This window comes from Colius striatus, chromosome 2 (genome assembly GCF_028858725.1).
Source record: "Colius striatus isolate bColStr4 chromosome 2, bColStr4.1.hap1, whole genome shotgun sequence".
In the NCBI taxonomy this organism is placed as follows: domain Eukaryota; kingdom Metazoa; phylum Chordata; class Aves; order Coliiformes; family Coliidae; genus Colius; species Colius striatus.
Genome location: NC_084760.1, coordinates 89,401,153 through 89,419,222, shown reverse-complemented (window position 1 = coordinate 89,419,222; position 18,070 = coordinate 89,401,153). Strand labels below are relative to the sequence as shown.

Genomic DNA, 18,070 nt, shown 5'->3' with positions numbered 1-18,070 from the left:
CTGCAGCCATGGAGGTCCTCAGGGGAGCAGAGATCCATTTGCAGCCCATGGAGAACCCCACGCTGGAGCAAGTGGATACCTGAAGGAGGCTGTGACCCCATGGGAAGCCCACACTGGAGAAAGTTCCTGACAGGACCTGGGAGCCTGTGGGGACAGAGGAACCCACACTAGACCAGGTTTGGTGTCAGGACTGGTGACCCTGTGATGGACGCAGGCTAGAGCAGTTGATACCTGAAGGACTGTTCTCCTAGTGGGGGACCCACATTGGGGCAGAGTGTGAGGAGCTGCCCCTGTGGCAGGCCCATGCTGGAGCAGTTCATGAGGAACTGCAGCCCATGGGAAGGACCCACGCTGGAGAAGTTTGTGAGGGACTGTCTCCCATGGGGAGAAACCCCACAGTGTAGCAGTGAGAAGTGTGAAGAGGCCTCCCCCTGAGAAGAAGCAGTGGCAAAGCCCATCTGTAACGAACTGACCACAACCCCATTCCCAGTGTTGCTGGGGTAGAAGGAAGGAAAGGCCAGGGAAGGTGGAGGGAGGTGTTTTAAGATTTTATTTTATTTCTAATCTCCCTGTTTTCTTTTGATTGTTCATTAATAAATCAAACAAATTCTCCTCAAGTTGAGTCTGTTTTGCCCATGACACTAATTGCTGAGTGATCTCCCTGTCCTTATCTTTACTCACAAACCTCTTGTTATATTTTTCTCTCCCCTGTCCAGTTTAGGAGAGGGAGTGATAGAATGACTTGGTGGGCACCAAGTACCCAGCCAGGGCTAAAACCGTCACACGTACAAAAATATTTTAACTTATTGCATGGATATGGAGCTTTGGCTAGCTTGATATTTGTGGTTATTTTCATTGCAGACATTATTTTGACACATACCATTACTGGTTATTAATCTTTACCAATGGAAGCAATAGTAAGTTGCTGCCACTGTCCAACTAACATTCTTTAAGCAAAAGACCTATTCATATTTTTTTTGTCTTGTGCTATCTTAGATGCTCTGTAAAAAAATCTGCAATATGGCACTTTGCTTATGCATCTTAAATGGAAACCAGCAAACACGCAGAAGCAATATACAATAGTGTAAGGCTGAGAATGGAGAATGAAGGTGATGCTGGAAAATTTCTATGATTGCTTAGGTTTTGTAAACATGTATTAGATAGCGTGAAACTTGGAAAAATGCCAAAGGGATTTAGGAACACTTATTTCCTTTGATTCTCAAACTCTGCTCCTCTACATGAGACACTTTGGCATACATGCACTTCCTAACTTGAGTGAACTCAAAACCTCTAGATTGGCAGCAAAACAACCTATGCTTTGTACTTGGAGATGATGGCTGTGTTTGGTTTGATCCAATGAATTCTAGAAATATTTTCTGTGATTTCTTTTCTGAGAGCCTGTAGTATTACTGTAAATGAAGAGCTTCAACTCATGTTTTAGATTTGTGTTAAAACCCCATATGTAATGTGACCTACTGATGTTGCCATCTCTACATCTGTCATCTGTGTGGCTTGAGGTGGTCGTGTTGTTTTCTGTCTGCAACTTCACTCTTTGATTCTTGTCTCCTGTTACCTCAGCTGAACAGGTTTCAGTAATTAACTTTTGGTGAATTGTATATATTAAGCAAATACTCCTGTAATGAAGATGATGATAGTTTATGAACAGAAGCAGAAAAAATTAATGAAAAGTCACGTGTCTAGTGTTGATAATTTCCTATTCCTTAATGCAAGGAAGAAAAGCTTATTGGGTGTTCCGGATCCAGTTTCTGGTAGCAAATACCCCGTATGCTGATTGCTGTACTACCCTCACCTATTCTCTTTCCTGGACCAAAATGTTTTCCTCTACATCCACACTTCCCTGATTTTCCCTCCCTTAGAGTAGGGAAATGGCACTCTGAGTCAAACTACAGCGATTACTAGCTGCCAAAACAGACTAATCTTCCATACTAATGAGTGGAGTGCTGAAAGGCAGAGAGTAGTGCTCTCCCTAGTATAATAGGCTACCAGAGCAGGATATGGACTCATGCTTATGCTTGACATAAATAAAGAATCATAGAATCATTTAGACTCAAATATGTTTATATGCACAGGTATATCTATGCACATGAAGCTTAATTTCTGAGTAATGGTCATTGTCTTTTAAAGGACCATGATTATATAATATAGCTGGGTTACAGAGAGACATAGGAGGGACTGTGCTCTTTCTGGAAATGTGAGATTTTTAGCTTGTGAATTTCAGGTTTGTTTTTCTCTGTATTGATACTGGTGCAATTAAGTAGCACATTTTCCAAAGTTAATGGAGATGATGGGAGAGTAGTATTTTAGTAAATAAGAATCTCAAGCTGATTTCTTAAAATGTTAGACACCCTCTTCTCATTGATTTAAATTTCATTGGAAACAAATGGAAGTGAATTGCCTAAAAAACCTTCAAAATTTACCCCTTTATGTTTTTTGTCATTTGATTAGGTAGGTTTATTGTAACACTTCAGTAAAAATTATAATCAGTTGAACTTCTCATTTCTATTCTATTAGAGGAAGTTATTCCCAACCTATCTTCAAATGGAAATGAATCCTCTGAAAAAAATTGTTATAATTGAAATGTGGACTTGAATAATGTGACCAAGTAAACATGTTTCTGTTTTGTAGAGATCTTGAAATATGTTAAGAAAAAAAATTATTTATAAAACTCTGGTGTACTTTAATTTGGGAGGGAAAGAGAGATCAAATTTTTGTCATTTGTTTACATGTATAATTTTGTTTTATATACTTGAAGAACATTTCGGTGGATGAATTTAATCTGACAATGTATTGTTTGGATGGCTGTATGTTTACTCAACCATTTTTCTTTTTGAAGAAAACTTAGCAGTTTCTTTTGCATTTCTATTTAAGTTTGTGTGATTGCTGATTACCTTCATTTTTACATCCTCTGCTTTTGTGGATGCTTTAGCTCCATTTCAGCAACCTCCTCCTACAGGAGAAGTTATCAATTCCTCGGTTATCAGTCTTTCATGGAGTTCCCCCGATTCTCCAAATTCTAACAGGCTTACTTACCAGCTGTATAGGGATGAGGCTGAAATTTATACTACTGAAGACTACCACCCTTTTAGTAAGTATTTATAGTAAGATGAAAGATTTCATATCTATATCTATCTATCTATATATGCAATTTTTCTTAATTATTTCTTATATCTCTCTTTATCATTCTCTGTGATTCTGAATACATTATTTGTTTTCCTTCAGTGAGTTACTGTTCTGTGTTATTAATTTTGCTTTAAAGAAGTGAATACTCTGGTCTAAAATCTGTCAAACTGTCACCCACAATGGCTGATAATTGTTTAGTTTTTAATCTGGAAAACTTTAGAATTGACTCACCAGAAGCAATCCCAGCAAATATACACAGTCTCCAAAATCTGTAAGAGGCAAAGTCCCAGGTAAAAAATTAGGGTTAATGGAAGAGATGATAATGTGCTTAAACTCCCCTTTTTTTTATCCTCCCAGTTTTAAACTGTTAACAGATTAGGAAAGCTTTTTGTGGCCTCCAACTTTTAGCACCTTCTGTTAAGCTCTTGGTGTAGCTCCTGATTTGCCTTTAGCAGCACCACTTCTCATGTTAAGACTTGCAAAGGGATCCTCAGAAGGCAGTCCTCAAGGATTTGACAATGTCCTATCTGGAAAGGCCATTTTGTGCTACTATTGATCCTCTTATCAAAGAAAAAGAGGTGAATTTGGATACTATATTTAGCATTTTATATTCTAGTGCATAGTGCTGTGTTTGAATTGATTGGTTTGTGGCTTATGTTGTTAATTTGGACACTGCAGGTATATACCATGAGGAAAGGTGTGTGACCTCATGTAAGCATGGAATTATGTGATTGAGAGGAAAGAAAGGAAAATTAGAAAAAAGTTTCAAGAGAGCTATAGAAAATATTCTGATTCCTTAATTTGGTTTAAAAGCCTAACTTGAGTAAAAAAGTGGACTAATTTCAGAAGAACCACAATTATAATCTGTTGGCATAATTAGTCCACTTGAAACTGAATGTTTTATTGAGGATGTTATTTCATGACTGTACCTATATGCTTCGTAGGGAGTGAAAAATTCTGAATGTACTTAGTTGGATAATGAGACCTTAGCATGTTTCTCTTTAACAAAACATCATTTTGTAAAAACATAGATTTGGTTTCAAAAGACTTTTTTGACATTTCCTGGCAATCCCCCTAATTAATGATGTGAAATCACCTGCTGGGGTTTGAATATCAAGAATACATTGTTAATGCTGTCAGAACTTTTGATAACGCTACTTTTTTCTCAGTATCATGGGGAATTTGTAATGCTTAAGAAATGCTATGAGAGTACAACTAGATGAACATTATCTTGTGACTAAATTAGAGTTTTATAGAAACATTGACCTTCCCAAGTAAAATTAAGAATAATCTCCTAAATCGTACTGGTTATCTGGCTTGATAGTATTGCAGAATGTCCAATTAAAATTAAGTTTTCCTAACTGCTCTGGGAAAACAGAGACTCAGGAGATAACCAGCCTTTGTCTTGAGGATAAAATCAAATGCCTGCTCTAAAACCATCCAGTTATGTACAATTTTAACTCCAAATCACATTGATTCTAATAGTTTCTAAATTTAGCTAAATACATGGTGAAGTTGTTCACCTGAGGAATATAGAACTTTCTACCTTTCGACTTTATACAAATTTAGCTAGCTGATGTTCCTGTTGAAATAAAGTTCTTATCTGGTGATTAGGTCTTCAACAATAGCAGGTGCTGGTGTCTTTTCTGTCAGACAATATCAGCATTCTGGGTGGTCTGCCGCTTCCAGTCCAAAGAGTCGACATTAGACCTGGGACCCTAGAGTCTGGTAGTCTGTTCCAGAGGCTGTGCTTTAGGACTTGGTTGTTTGAGCTAGTGAATCTAGATCTAGTCTAGGTCTGGATCAGATCTGAGGTTGGTGCTTGCCAGCTCAGTTCTAGAACGGGAGTTCTGGAGCAGCTCTGGATCGGTTCTAGAGCGGTCAGGGAACCGGTCCGGAGCGATTCTAGAGCAAGCCCAGAACGGTTCTAGAGCGGTCAGGGAACCGGTCCGGGGCGGTTCTAGAGCAAGCACAGAACGGTTCTAGAGCGGTCAGGGAACCGGGCTGGAGCGGTTCTAGAGCAAGCCCGGAACAGCTCCGGAGCAGGCCTGGAACAGCTCTGGATCGGTTCTGGAGCGGCTCTAGAGCAGTTTTGTGACCTGTTTCTACAGATTCCGGAGCGGTTCTAGAGCGGTTTTGGAGTACTTCTAGAGTCGCTCCGACTAAGTTCCAGAGCTGTTCTGGAACGGTTCTAGATAAGACCTAGAACTGTTCTAGATCGCATCCAGAACCGTTCTAGAGCGGTTCTAGAGCGACTTTAGAACGGTTCCAGATCGAGCCTGGAACGGTTCTAGAGCGGTTCTAGATCACCTGTTCTAGACCTGTTCTAGACCTGTTCGATTCTGGAGCGGGGAGTGTCCTTTTGGGTTGTTTTTTTTTCTCTGTGGCTCTTTTGAATTGAAGGCCCATATCTGGAGGCAAAATTTGAGACTGGACATGTTGGCAATGTCCATCATATAAGCATGTATGCTATGAAATGAATAAACAACCAAAGATGTGAAATTTATGGAATGGTTTGGGCTTGTTTTTTGAGTATAACAGGGTTACGAAATTCAGTAGAAAAATTCTTTAGTGATGCTAATGTGAAGTGGAAGATGATAAAACTTTTTGACTTTTTGATGATAAAACTTTTTGAGAGGTTGAGAATGCAAATGCTCATAAATATGTTATGTCTTCAATTAGAACTGGAAAGCTATTAAGTATGCAAATGATTTTTTGAAAAATATGTGGGACAAAATTTCCTTCTCGCCTGTTTGTTTCAGGTGTTCAGACCTTCACTGATACCATGTTATCTCCATATACCTTCTATTCCTATTACATCCAAGCCAGCAATGTTCATGGTTTTACAAGAAGCGCCTCGGTGACATACAGAACAAAATCGGGGACACCTGTAGGAAGCTTGCATTTAAATCCTGACTTTCCTGTTAGTCACCACTCTGTTTTACTTCACTGGACAAGCCTCTCCAATGACTCTGGGCCCATAGAGAAATACATTTTGACATGCACTACCTTGATTGATCTTCAGCCTTGTGGTCAATATGAAGGCTTAAAAACTTCAGCAATTATTTGGAATCTCATTCCGTTTACAAAGTATGTTTTTTCTGTGCAAGCTTGTACTAGTGGAGGCTGCTTAGAGAGCCAACCAGTAACAGTAATTACCGCACAAGCTCCTCCAGAGGGACTACACCCACCAATGATCAAAACCATCAGCTCTACGGAACTGTCTGTGGAATGGTCACCACCTGAGAAACCAAATGGTAGGACATACTATTTACTTGAAGTCAAAATTTTGCAAAGAAAAAGCAATGTTTTCTCAAATCTGGTTGGAATGAAACATAAACTGAAAATGAAGCAAGACATTATCTTGGTGTGTCCATCTGCCACTAAACATATTCTCAGAGTCTGTGTTTTATTGGTTTTGAGTACAGAATTCCAACTTGATGTGCTGGGTCCAGTATTTAGCCCTTAGTGGCATCTGCTCTAGGAAAAATCACATTTATGATTAAACATTTACAATAAAATTATTTTTTTACCTAATTTGCCAGATCATCTAGTTCAGACAGATGAGGTGATGTTGCCTGACAAAAAATAAATAAGCAGACAACAGTTATAGGGGGAAAAAAAAATCCTAAGAATTAACAGAGAAGTCTATTTTTAAAACCATCCGTCATATATAGTAACTAATTCTGTTACCAGTATAACTTTGTTAGGGATTAGGTGATTGCCAAGAGTTGCTGGTCTAACTTGTGTAATAATATTTCAGGTTTTTGAAACTGAGAACCCAGCTGTTGTAGGATTACTTTTGTGATACTACAGATTCTACTGGGAAAAACTTCAGGTTTTAATATATGTGCGATGGAGTTTTGTGAACTCGCACATACACATACAAGTATTTCTGCATGTGAAAACACGGATTTTGATCTATTCTCAAAATGGCATCTGTGCACGGGAAGCTCAGCTTTCTCTTTAACCGTCTAATTTGCCAGCTATTAGCAGACTAGACAGGAAGAATGCCCACACAAGAATGCCTATATATTTAGGGGCAGTTCCTGCAATGCAGGACATAATATTTGCTGTTAGTACTTGTCCCTCAACCTGTAGCATATACTCTTTGTGTAATTGCTATTACAGGCAGATTTAAGCAATAAACTTGTATTTCTTTTGATGTCTGGTCAGATTTCCTGGTCTTTCCAAAGACAAAAGCTTCTTTCTCCCAAGCACCTCCCCAATTCTGAGCATGAATACAGCCCCAAATATATACATTATATGGTAATTAAATGTCCCCTGGCTTTGCTATATGTCTCATCTTTTCCATTTTGGGAAATCTCCAGTCATTTTTATTACAATTTATTCTTAAACTGCTTCCTTGACCCAACCTAGATCATGTATCGCTTCATATTGCAGTAGTAAAAGGGTTTCTTTTCTAAAGTGATGAGATGTTCTTGTGTATGTAATAGGTTTACATTGATGGAAAACTGACACACACACTATCTCCTATCCAGTAGTATATTCTAAAAGGTTATCATTAATCTGCCACTCAAAAATTCCCTACCCATGGTGTAAAAATGTAAATATCCATTTGAAAATCAGAGGCCTGAAGTTATTTCCAATAACTTTTGATCAGAATTTTAGGATATCGTCTTCCAGTGAAGATAGTGGAACTTATATTGGAATCCAATGATTTGTTTTCAAATCCCCCCATTTCATATGGGGTAAAATGTATGCAATGTAAAATCATGCAATGTATGCCAAAACGAACATTTGGATGAAAATAGCAGAAAGGAGGAAAACTTTTATATATTTTACGGAGGAAAACTTTTATATATTTTACATAGTTGATTGATTGAGTCCTAGCTCATTAAGTATATTTACATTGGTGTTTTAATATTTTAGATTTAGAAATCATTTAAATGCACTAATTTTTCTGGCTTGCTTTTTTTATGTAGGCATAATTATAAGATATGAACTTTACATGAGAAAAAAATTGAAACCAGTTGGGAACTTTCTTCCTCCTGAAATTCGTGTTTTCCAAAGCAGTGGATGGCTCAGTCCTCAACCAGTTGTGGAGTCTGCTAATGAAAATGCCCTGGCTCCACCACAGACCAGTTTCACAGTCGCTGATCTGGAGTCATTCACAGAATATGAATTCTATGTGCTAGCAGTAAACATGGCAGGTAGCATATCTTCAGACTGGATATCAGGTCAAACAGGAGAGGCTGGTAAGTATTGCTTTTAATTTGTTTGATACAAATGAAAGGAAAACCTAAACGAGAACAGATTCCTATTTTGTTTTTTCCAATAAAATGTATCTAGTGAAGATTCAGATAAGGAAAAGTTTTCATTTTTTTAAGCTAATTAAAGATTGGTCAGTTTATCTCAGAACTTGGCATGTTAAGCTAAACATTATTCACAAAATTGCATTGTTAAAGAAAATAATCTCTGTCAATTAGATAAAAATTTCAGAAGTATAAGGTTGCAAAATCTACAAAGTGATGTTTGAATTCTCCAGTTTTCCTAGTCTTTATTTATGTTATTTTAAGAGAAGGAACAGGAAAAAATGTTTTATCAGAAATTTATTGACAGTTGGCGTGAATCAGGAATGTTGTCCGAGAAGGTATATATATTCAGAAAGGAGATTCTAATGAGTTTTTCTGAACTGAGGCTTTGATTGTTTAGAAAACATCTATTTTTTGTAAGAACATGAGAGAGTTACCTTTTCAGAAGTACATTGCTTGAAATTTTTCATATACTTTTATGGAGGTCAAATGTGATAGTAGGGACTATTTTTATCAGAAGTTTAACCCAGTTCATCGTGGCTCTTATTGCAACACTTCTGTTCAGATTTTTGAAAAGGCTTGCCACTTGGTGTAATATTTAAGTAACAGCTATTTATTTCAATGCTCTCATTAGAAATCTTTTATGCTGATAGAGCCTATGTTTTGCAATTAAATATCTTTGTTGCATCACTGATGCTTTTGTTTGCTATTATCTTGAAGACCATGTCCTCAGTCATTTGCTCCCACAAAACATCGGACTAAACTAATTCCCCTTTCAAAATGAGTCTCTGTGCTTATCTGTTCTTAAATATTGTATGTTATAAAAGTGTTAAACTGTATTTGGGAAGAGGTCCATTAGTGTGGTTGTTCATATGTAGCAGAAGTGCTATGAGTTTGTATCCTATTATTACAGAGTAATCAGGTGGGGATTTAACAGCAGTGCAAACAATCCTTTTACAGATTTACTACGGAAGACAGGGGAACTGTTTGGTAAGAAGTGAGAGACATGTTAATTTCAAACTGGCCTAGCAAACAAAATTGCTTTTAAGATGCTGAAGTATTGAACACTTTTTGCTTTTATCAGTTTTTTCCCAGGTTGCATGAAGTTTTTCTTCAAGTCTTTTTCATTTCTATGTACTTTCCTACCTGCTACAGGGGTTAGGACTTTAGAGTTGATTAGTATTTCTTTGGAGACATAGGCAGAGTTTTATTCTGCATTTATCATCACAATAGAAAACAGAAGAATGATGGATGAGATACTTTTTATGTGTTATCAAAATAATATGAAAATTTCAGGTAGACCTAAAGAAAAGTTAAAAAAGAAAAAGATTACTGAAATGGTGTTCTGCAAATACAACAAGGAAGCTTGCATTCCACACATTGCTCACTTTATTTTATAAATGTTGTTTTATTAATTTTATTTCAGCCCCAGTGTTCATGCCATCTCCGTTAGTATTCCCTCTTTCACCATATTCCCTCAATGTGTCGTGGGAAAAACCTGAAGATAATTTAGCAAGAGGAGAAGTGATGGGATACAGCATCAGTTTGATGACAGAACAAAGGTTCATGTCACCATTTTCCCAGGTAGTATTGTTAATTACCTTAAGTTTTTCCTAACAGAGAATAGAAAAATTAAGTCTGATGTTGTCCCCAACATTATGATGATAACATAGGAAAAAACCGTTTTACCGTGAGGGGACCAGAGCACTGGCACGGGCTGCCCGGGGAGGTTGTGGAGTCTCATTCCTTGGAGATCTTTAAAACCTGCCTGGACACATTCTTGTGCGATCTGATCTAGATGGGCCTGTTTTAGCAGGGAGGTTAGACTAGATGATATATAAAGATCCCTTCCAACCCCTACCATTCTAGGATTCTATGATATGCTGTACATTCTCTGATCCAACTTTTTCACCTACCAGTTTATCTGGAGTGCTCTGTAATGTTATACACTACTTTTAGGCTTTAACTTGTATTCCTGAACTGTTTTCAGCAGTTAGTGAGATTAAAAATTAGGAAGTATGAGGTTGAGCAACAAAATTTAAATTAATTTAATCTTTGCATATTCTCATTTTGTATTGTTGCCATATTTGCTGATACACTTAAAACTACATTGTTTTGTAGGAATCTATGTTTTCATTAAGAGCATATCTGTCTGGCTTTCTGGATAACGGACAAATCTTTGAAGAGGGGAAACCTAAAATAACAGAAACCCAACTTTATAAAAGTCTAAATATGTGATTTTTAAAATACTGTTTGGAAAATAAATACTATGGTAGTAGGTAGCAAGCTAAAAGCTTAGGGATGTGCAAGGAAACATGATAGGTAATGAGAATATGGGAGTAGATCTAGTGCTCTGATACCATATTTCTGTTTTCAGAGCTGATTTTTTTTTTCAGTGGTACCACAGATGTGCCTCAGTTTGTTTGTCTATGAAGCTGTGATACTATTGCTCCTGGGGCTGTTGTAACAATACATAAATATATATTGCTTCTGGTCATAGGCTTGCAAGATTTTTCATCTAAATAAGCATTTGATAAAGAAGCTACCTAAAATACAACAGTTTATTCAGTTCCACTCTCTCTGTTGGCTTAAAGTATGTTAAAGTAAGGCAGATTCAAATGTATGTAGGTATTAGTTATTCCTCTCCCTCCTAATGCATGCTAATCATGTCACTCATTCAACAGTGGTCAGATTTCACCACTTAATAGTGTCATCTTCCTCATCTGGATTGTAGCTGCAATGTTTGTAGTGATAACGGCACCACCACACAGTTTTACGAGGCAATAACTTTGTTTCCTCATTTATCCACTCAGGAACTGACTTATTACCTCATAAAACAGTGTGATGGGAAGTATTATCACCTAAATCCTAGCTTGTTCAAATTCTCCAAAATAATCCTCTCCCTCAGTTGGTCTTTGCAGGCTTTTCCACATCTAAATGAAGGAATCTGCAGATTCAGAGACAAATTTTGCATTAGTAAACATATCATCAATTAATATCCCCAAAAATATTATTAACCATCTATTGTCTTTCAATCTGTTTGCTTTGCAGGTTTTGCATATAGCTGAGGCTCATGAGCTATCCTATGTGGCAACGGGATTAAAACCTTACAGGACATACAACTTCACTGTTACTCTCTGCAATCAAATTGGTTGTGTAACCAGTGAGCCAGGCATGGGGCAAACCTTGGCAGCTGGTAAGGAAACAATCTGCATCAAAGTGCAAAGCTGACACTCAGTTTACTAATGAATACTATTAAGATGATCATAGTTTGATGCACAGTGACAGGGGTAGGTGTTATATTAATCCAAAGTGACTTGCTTAATTATTATTTGCTCATCTTGACAGATTAAAAATAAAATATTTTCAATGAAGGTTTAAGGTAACGCTGTTAGGGCAATAGGATTTGTTTACCGCTCTCTCAGTTGCAAATCATGGATCTGTGTATTTTTATTTCTGTTTATTGAAATGGTAAATGTATATAAATGTGGCTGAACCCACTCCTTCATTTACAATGCTAAGAAGTTGTTAATTTGTTGTGGAGGGGTTTTTTTTTGTGTATGTGTCATGTTTGCCTGTCAGAACGTGTAAAATTACATGCTGTGTCAATGCCTTGCTTAACTCAAGAAGAAGGAGTTATGTGGTTTTCATATTGCACTCTAACATATGTACATAATGTATTTGTGTGTCTGTATCAGAAGCAACATAGGTTCTTTGAGTCTGCTCTTTTGAAAATGTTTATTTAGCTGCTGAGATTTACGAGATTCTGCTTTGTAGATATGTGTACTCACTTTCCTATGGAAACAGTGCTTAAGAAACTGCATATATGTGCCTGTGCACCTTAATAAATTTTCAATCTTTGAGTTTATTTCAACCATATGTGTCTTGGATTTTAAATGTACTAAATTTCTACAAGTTTAGAGGAGAATAAGCATCAGTACAGAACAGAGAGGCAGAAAGCCTATATTTACTTTGAAGAAAAGACTGGCACGAGCTCACTTCTGAGACATCAGAGAGTCAAGAGGGTTTTAAGGGAAAAATAGGTAGCAAAATCAGCTTCACAGGTCTCTGTGTTCATGAAATGAGGAAGTCCGCACAGTTCTTTCATACTATAAATATGAGCTCAAAATCAATGTTGTATGACATACTGGTGGTCACCTGCAGAGAGCTGACAGCTTAACATCGTGGTTTCCTTTTGTATAGACATTTAAAACACATTAATTACTTTCACAATATTAGCATTTTTAGGTAAGCAGTTACTGGTGGTGTCATATGGCTGATGATCTTTGAAATTAACTTTCTTATGTAATTTGATCTCCCCTACGAAAAATTCTGAAAACTTCTGCTGTGCAGAATATTTTCCTAGGCTCCCTGGGCTGCATAATCAATGAAGAGATGTAGGAGCTTCCAGAGTGGGAATGAGGAGTTGCCCAGAGCCAGTGAATAGGAAGCTTTATACACATCAACTGAAGTGGAATTTGAGCTGGTGGATATTACTTCTAGTTAGCCCTCGGTTCTTCATCTGTCTGCTTATTTAATTGCCTTTCCATTTGTACTCAAGTGAATGATAGATGATTTTTTTCCTTGATTCACCATATTGTCTTTCTCAGTGGGCAACAATTGTTCTGTCAGTCTTCTCTCTTGCTTAATAGCTGATGTCAATTTCAAGTATCATTTCCTTGTACTGCTACCTCTTAAAGTTTCAAGCTGGCCATCCATAGAGCTTCCTACTTGTATGGATGTGTCTTTATCCCATACCACACAGCCTTTCAAGGAGCAGTGTTCCAAGTCTGCTGATAACTGTTGAACGGCACACCTTATTACTACAAATGATTCAACTTTGCGTTTATACATTTATTAAAAGATTCAGAAACAACAGCTTAGTTATGCTTGGCAGCTTGTTTATGACAATCTCCTCCCTGGTTGTGTTAATACTTAGAGACTTATCGCATTAAAGAAGATAGGAGAATACGAAATAGAATAATAGGCATGTCCCCGTTTATTAGCTGTTTTGCAATGTAGCCTTTTTCTGCATCCTGTTGTAAACCTTGAAAACAAAGAATCAGTCCTATCCTGAGCTCCTTTTATGTTTTTAAAGCATGTTGATGCAATGTCTTAAATTTTGACAAGCTAAAGTTTTTCACATGATTTAGTTTTCCCATCATTCATATTTTTAATTTTTGGAGAAAATCAATAATTTGTATTCAGGTATTTTTGTATGTGTGCATGTGTTCATATCCCATTTCATGGAATCCTATAAAACTGTGTTTCCAAAGAAAATTTAAAAGAAACTAGTTATGTGATGGCTTTTACATGAAAGCAAGTTCAAACTTGGAACAAAGTTAAGAGAAACCAGTCCCCATCATTTGTAAAAATAGATTATGAAGTCTTAGTCTATTAATATCCTTTTGTGTCACTGAACGATGCAAAATGAAATTAAAATTGCCTTCCTAGGACTGTTGAAGAGTTCTCTTTCATGAAGGAATGTCTCCCTGGCATAGAGACAGCCTTCTTGGCTGGATGCCAGTCCCCCTCCATGCCCCTGGCAAAGGAAGGTTTTTGGAGGAAGTCTCAACTGAAATGTGCTTCAGTGTGATGGTCCCCTTGCATTGTAATGCAATCCAAGAGTTTTGAGTTGTGTTCCAAGTTGGGCTAGAGGTTATATTAAATTAGACTAATTCTTCTCCTCTAATCCTGAGGAGCATAATGGAAACCATCTCCTTCCATGTGTGGAGTTTACTGATTTATCACACAGAGCATTTATATCAATGAGTAGCTTGTTCACAGTGACTTTGGTGTGTCCAACTGATATTTGTTATCAAGGAGTTTGCTTTTGGAATTGCCAATGCCTTCTAAAATTTGCAACTAAAAGTCTCAAGTAATTTTAAAGTTTCATTTGTATCCATTAAGTTATTTTGAAGACTAGTTTTAAAAAAAGGGATATCTTCAAAATCTATCATTCTTCTGAAACAACAGCAGAAACAAGGGCATGAAGTCATTGGAAGCAAAAATACCAAGGAATATTTTAAAAAGTTTTGAGAGAGGATTTAGAAGACTTAAGAAAAGAGAATTCTGCAATCAGGGACAGAGTTTAATGGGAAGACCTAGGGAACCAAAAGCATCAGAAACAATCTGCTGATCTTTCAATAAGAGAAGTCTTTTGGAGTATGACTTAAAATAATCCAGAAGCAAACATAACAAGTATATCTCTTTTAACTCAGTTCAGTATAGGCATCCATACTGAGAACCTGAGTAGGCTTTGTAGGAGAAGAGTGAAAGAAAACTAAAATCAGCCATATGTCCTTGCGTCTGCCACTGGCAAAAAATTTCGTCCTCACTGATATATACACCCATGATGTTTGTAAATGGTAACAAAGACGACAATTAGGCCAGAGGAATGTGAGGAAGAAAGAATGACGAAGCAAACAAAATAGAATTATTAGAAATCAAGTTATTTTATAAAAGAACTGAGTTGAAGCCATCACAAATGCATATGAAATCAGGAGGGATAGGTGCGATAGATAAAAGAATTTTGAACATGAATGCATGATATGTGACCAGCTCCAAGAATGGTAAAAAGTGTTGGAAGATAAATATTATGTGGTAGTGCAGTATTAGGATGAAAGATCAAAGCAAACAGGTCAAGGTAACAGAAGAGAAGAACTGACCCGTCTCTGTTACTCAAAGAGAAGGTGACTGGATTGAAGGAGAACCTCAATTTGGTATGTTCAGGTGTAAGCACAAAAATAGTTAGCTTTTAAAGACTAAATTAAAAAATGTTTAATACCTTTTTTTGTGGTCAGTCTTTTAAGAGTTAAATTGATGTGGAATTTTAAGTACTCTTTATACACTGCAATATTTTTGCACATGCTATTGAATGCCTTGGCTGTTAGATGAGGAAAACGTTAATTTTTCATACATTGTTTGAAAATTTGGTATCTGATTTAAGTTTCGTGTTTGTCTTTGCTACCCGCATATCATCATGTGACATTGCATGTATGTAACTGAAAGCAATACTGGCTAGTAATTATAAATTTTTCTTCTCAACACCTAGAGCCACATGTTACTCTGTTCATTTCTCTAGGTTCTCCTGAGTTCAAATTCCTGTTTACTTTTGAGAACAGCATTGAGCCTGTTGTTGTTACCAGATTTTGGGCTATTTTTTCATTTTGAAAAGCACTTTTTGCTCTGTGGTCTTATTTCATGTATGATTCTGATCTGCTATCTTGAAACCTGTGGAACTATACTAGCTGGTACCAATGAAGGACCTTAAAAGTGATTTAAGAAAAAAAAAACGTGTTTGTATAAAATTACTTCTTTGTAGCATGTACTAAGACAAAACATGCATATTTTCCAAGTTTTTTCAGTCAGGCAGAGAAACACCTTTTATTCCCAGCAATTTCTGGTATTTTACATAGGGCAATTGCCTATGCTACCCCTCTCAAAGCAGATAGTCAAAGGGTGCCTTAAACAATCTATACAGCTATGTTTCATTAACTACTGTGTGACTGAGCGTATTTCTTGTAGTTAAAGTCATCTTTCCTTTGCCTTTAACAGATTTTTTTAAACGTAATCAAAAAGCCACTTTTTAAAGACACATCAAATACTTTTGCTTCGTGATCTCTACCATTTACCCCGGCACATTGTTTTCCTGATCCTTTGCTTTTGATGGCAATTACAGTGTTGAGAAGCTAATTTGTAGAAGATATTTTTCCAACACCAGCTGCATCTGGCTTCTTGGCAGATTTCTCAAGCAGTTGTATTGGTGGCTTTGGAGTTGCCTCTGGGTTTGCTGGGGTAATGATGTTGATTGGCTTTCTGGGCTGTGTTACACTTCTTGATGTTGTTGTCTTTTTGATTACCCTTAATCTGAGTAATTTTTCCATTTTTTCCATTCATGAAGAAGATCTGGTGCAAGCCCTTTTCAAAAGCTTCAACCCATTTGTCATGGCACTGCAGCATTTGTTTATGACTGTCATAGCCTGCTTTTCTACGAAATGCTATGCCTCAGTCTTAAAATAACAAATACTCATTAAACGTGTAATAAGTAATGTATATTTTCCTTTGCTACAGAAGAAAAATATGAGGGCCATTTTCTGCTGTCCCGAAAACACAAATTGTTTTGCATGCATGTATATAAGTCTCTTCATTGTAAATAGGACCCAAAGTGATTAAACAAGCACTCTTAATATGTTAATTTATAATTTTAATTACAACAATCTTGTATATATAGTCATTAGTGAATACTAATATAAATATTTTTCTACCTTTTTATTCATAATGCATAAACCAATCATCCAGTTACTTCTCGGCAGTTGCCTGTTTCCGTTTCATAATACAATCTTTATTCTTAGTTATGAATGCATTTTGTTCTTTCCTGTCTTGAATAATCCCTCATTAAGCTAGTCACTTTCTGCTCCATGCTAAAAAGGAAAAATTATCATGCAAATGTGGCATGCCATATTAAAAAGCACATTACCAAACACTTTTGTTGCTGTCCTTCAATTAGTTTCCCTTCTTTGAATTTAATTTCATTTGTTGTTAAACTACTGACTTGATGTATGGACTCATGAATTTGAGGCTGCTGCCAAGAATGTAGCAGGAAAAAAAAAAATCAAAGCCTCTTCAGAAAGCTGCAGAGGCAAAGCTGAAATGAATTTGCTTCACCTTTGACAAGAACACTTGAGCAGCACTGGAATCCTCTGATGATTCAGCTTGGCTAATTATCCAATTATTTATTTCAAGAATAAAGACACTGTTTTACAATTAGAAAAGTGTAAAGTAATCTGAGAAATTTCATAATGACAGATGACTTAAGTAACTTCTGAGATAGTATCTGCTCAAACTTGTCTTGCCAAGTGTTCAAGTTGTAGTTAAGCTGCTCTTTGAGTTTCAGGAAATTAGTAAGGACTCAGAAGTTATTTTTTTCTTCTTCCCTACCAACCACATATTATACTTCAGAAAATAGTTCATTTTGTTCTTTTCTCTCTGTGTCATATTTGCGAGGTTTTAAAGCTATATTTAAGTTGCATTCCTCTTGATTAAAAGCTTTTGGTTCAAAGCAATACTTTTTAATTGCCTAATAATATAAGTCAGTTCTTAAGAAAGAACCATGCATTTAGGAGTTCATTTGCAATATAACTGAAAAATTCATTGCATGGCAGTAAAACAATTTACTGTTAATTACAAGGAGAAGAATTTGCTGTACCATGCTCACAGATTGCCATGAATCATGCAGCACTCCTAGAGATTTATAACAGATGTGTAAGTGGGATGAATTAGCAGGGTTTAATAACAGAGACACAAATCATGCAGACTTCAAGGAGCTTTAATTGATATACTAGAATGTGACGGGCATGAATCACTCAGCCATTCAACAGCACTGTAACATATGGTCAGCTCAATATGCTGCATCTTAAATCGGTTGGTGAGTCGTTGGTTGTCCCATATGGTGGAAGCAATATATTTTTCATGATTTTTAAAAAATACTGTGTATTACATCAATTTTTAAAGAAATATGATTGTAACATATCTGTGTTATTAAATTTTCTTTCAATGTCTGTTATGGGTGTGTTTTTTATTCTTCTTTTTTGAGAAGAGTACAAAGTGGACTCTAAAGAGTCTTCTAAAATATCAAAATACTGTCAGAAGAC

At 36.5% G+C, this 18,070-nt stretch overlaps 1 protein-coding gene across 1 annotated transcript in view; it reads left to right on the top strand.

Moving 5' to 3' along the window:
- Positions 1-18,070, top strand: part of USH2A (usherin) — a 392,303-nt gene that overhangs the window by 84,619 nt on the left and 289,614 nt on the right. Inside the window, exons 15-19 of the mRNA XM_061990105.1 lie at positions 2,948-3,106; positions 5,904-6,398; positions 8,088-8,360; positions 9,844-10,001; positions 11,469-11,613. Of these exons, the coding sequence (XP_061846089.1) occupies positions 2,948-3,106; positions 5,904-6,398; positions 8,088-8,360; positions 9,844-10,001; positions 11,469-11,613 (1,230 nt within the window). The remainder of the gene's footprint in view (positions 1-2,947; positions 3,107-5,903; positions 6,399-8,087; positions 8,361-9,843; positions 10,002-11,468; positions 11,614-18,070) is intronic.